The sequence below is a fragment of the Oryzias melastigma genome, unplaced genomic scaffold (genome assembly GCF_002922805.2).
Source record: "Oryzias melastigma strain HK-1 unplaced genomic scaffold, ASM292280v2 sc01818, whole genome shotgun sequence".
In the NCBI taxonomy this organism is placed as follows: Eukaryota; Metazoa; Chordata; class Actinopteri; order Beloniformes; family Adrianichthyidae; genus Oryzias; species Oryzias melastigma.
This window is the reverse complement of record NW_023418398.1, coordinates 5,389-6,581: the sequence shown is the minus strand read 5'-3', so window position 1 is coordinate 6,581 and position 1,193 is coordinate 5,389. Positions and strand designations below refer to the sequence as shown.

At 37.1% G+C, this 1,193-nt stretch overlaps 1 protein-coding gene across 1 annotated transcript; it reads left to right on the top strand.

The window, feature by feature from the left end:
* The first annotated feature begins 6 nt into the window (after positions 1–6).
* Positions 7–591, top strand: LOC112142330 (chymotrypsin-like protease CTRL-1). The gene is made up of 3 exons (XM_024265609.1): positions 7–34; positions 133–263; positions 338–591. Exons 2-3 carry the CDS (start codon positions 171–173, stop codon positions 500–502), a joined length of 258 nt encoding a protein of 85 aa, XP_024121377.1. The 5' UTR covers positions 7–34; positions 133–170; the 3' UTR covers positions 503–591.
* Positions 592–1,193: the final 602 nt, after the last annotated feature.

Genomic DNA, 1,193 nt, shown 5'->3' with positions numbered 1-1,193 from the left:
GTCACCACCGGTTGGGGCAAGACTGGACAAACTTGTAAATGAGCAAAAAATATTTTTTTTATTTAAACTTGCAGCTTATTTTGGGAAAAACACTACAGCAGAATGCATCTTACCTGTTTTTTTTTCTGTCAGCATCCCCTCGTTACCTCCAGCAGACTGCTCTGCCTCTGATGAGCCCTGATCAGTGCAAATCTTACTGGGGTTACAACAGAATCACTGATGCTATGATCTGCGCTGGAGCCTCTGGAGTCTCCTCTTGTCAGGTAACAGTTCCCCACTCTAAAGTTATGCTCCTGTTATAACGATTGAATCAAACCAATCAACAATCCCCTTTCAGGGTGACTCTGGTGGACCTCTGGTCTGTGAGGCTTCTGGGGGTGTGTGGACCCAGGTGGGTATTGTATCATGGGGAACCTCTAACTGCAACGTGTACGCCCCCGCCGTCTACGCCCGTGTGTCCTACCTCCGCAACTGGATCGACCAGACTGTTGCTTACAACTAAAGGGGTTGCCCAAAACAACACTGTCATTTTATGCTGAATAAAACTGAATAAACCACATGTATTGAGTCAGTGCAACTGACCTCACTCTATGCTGCTGTTTGGTCAACCTTTATTTAATAGAATTATTGCATTTAAATCTTGAGGTGATTCATGCTGTTTTCACACAGTTCATGTAGTGACTCACATCACATACACGTCTTACATAATCACATTCATATTTTACTAGGACTTATTTAACAGAAAAACATTGATCATTTTTGTACTTGAAACATTTTTATGCTTGTGCCACAATAAGGGCTGAGAAAGGGAATTAAAAAAAAAAATCTTAAATGTATTTTGATTTAAAAAATAAGTAAATGGACAAACTACTTGACTTAATTAACTAGAAATATTTTTTTTTAATATAAAAATGACTTTCCATAACTTTATGGTGTGAGTGTCTGTTTTATATTTTTTCACAATTAAGAATCAGAATCTTTAAAAAAAAATCTTACATAGTGCTCTCTTCAGCTGCATTCATTTTTGAGTGCACATACATTACATTTACACTGAGCATAAAGCTTGATTCGTCACAATAATAGATGTAAACACAATCAAAGGCTTTAATAGTAAACTGCAGTAACAACTGTTCATTATTATCCTTATTTAGGTGGATTTTGATATTTTTGTGGTAATTTCTAAAGTGGTAACA

Bases quoted from the DNA above. Each gene is read 5' to 3' on its own strand.
- LOC112142330 (XM_024265609.1), top strand. From the start codon at position 171: ATGAGCCCTGATCAGTGCAAATCTTACTGGGGTTACAACAGAATCACT. The intron at 264-337 runs GTAACAGTTCCC...ATCCCCTTTCAG, and splicing joins CTGGAGTCTCCTCTTGTCAG to GGTGACTCTGGTGGACCTCT.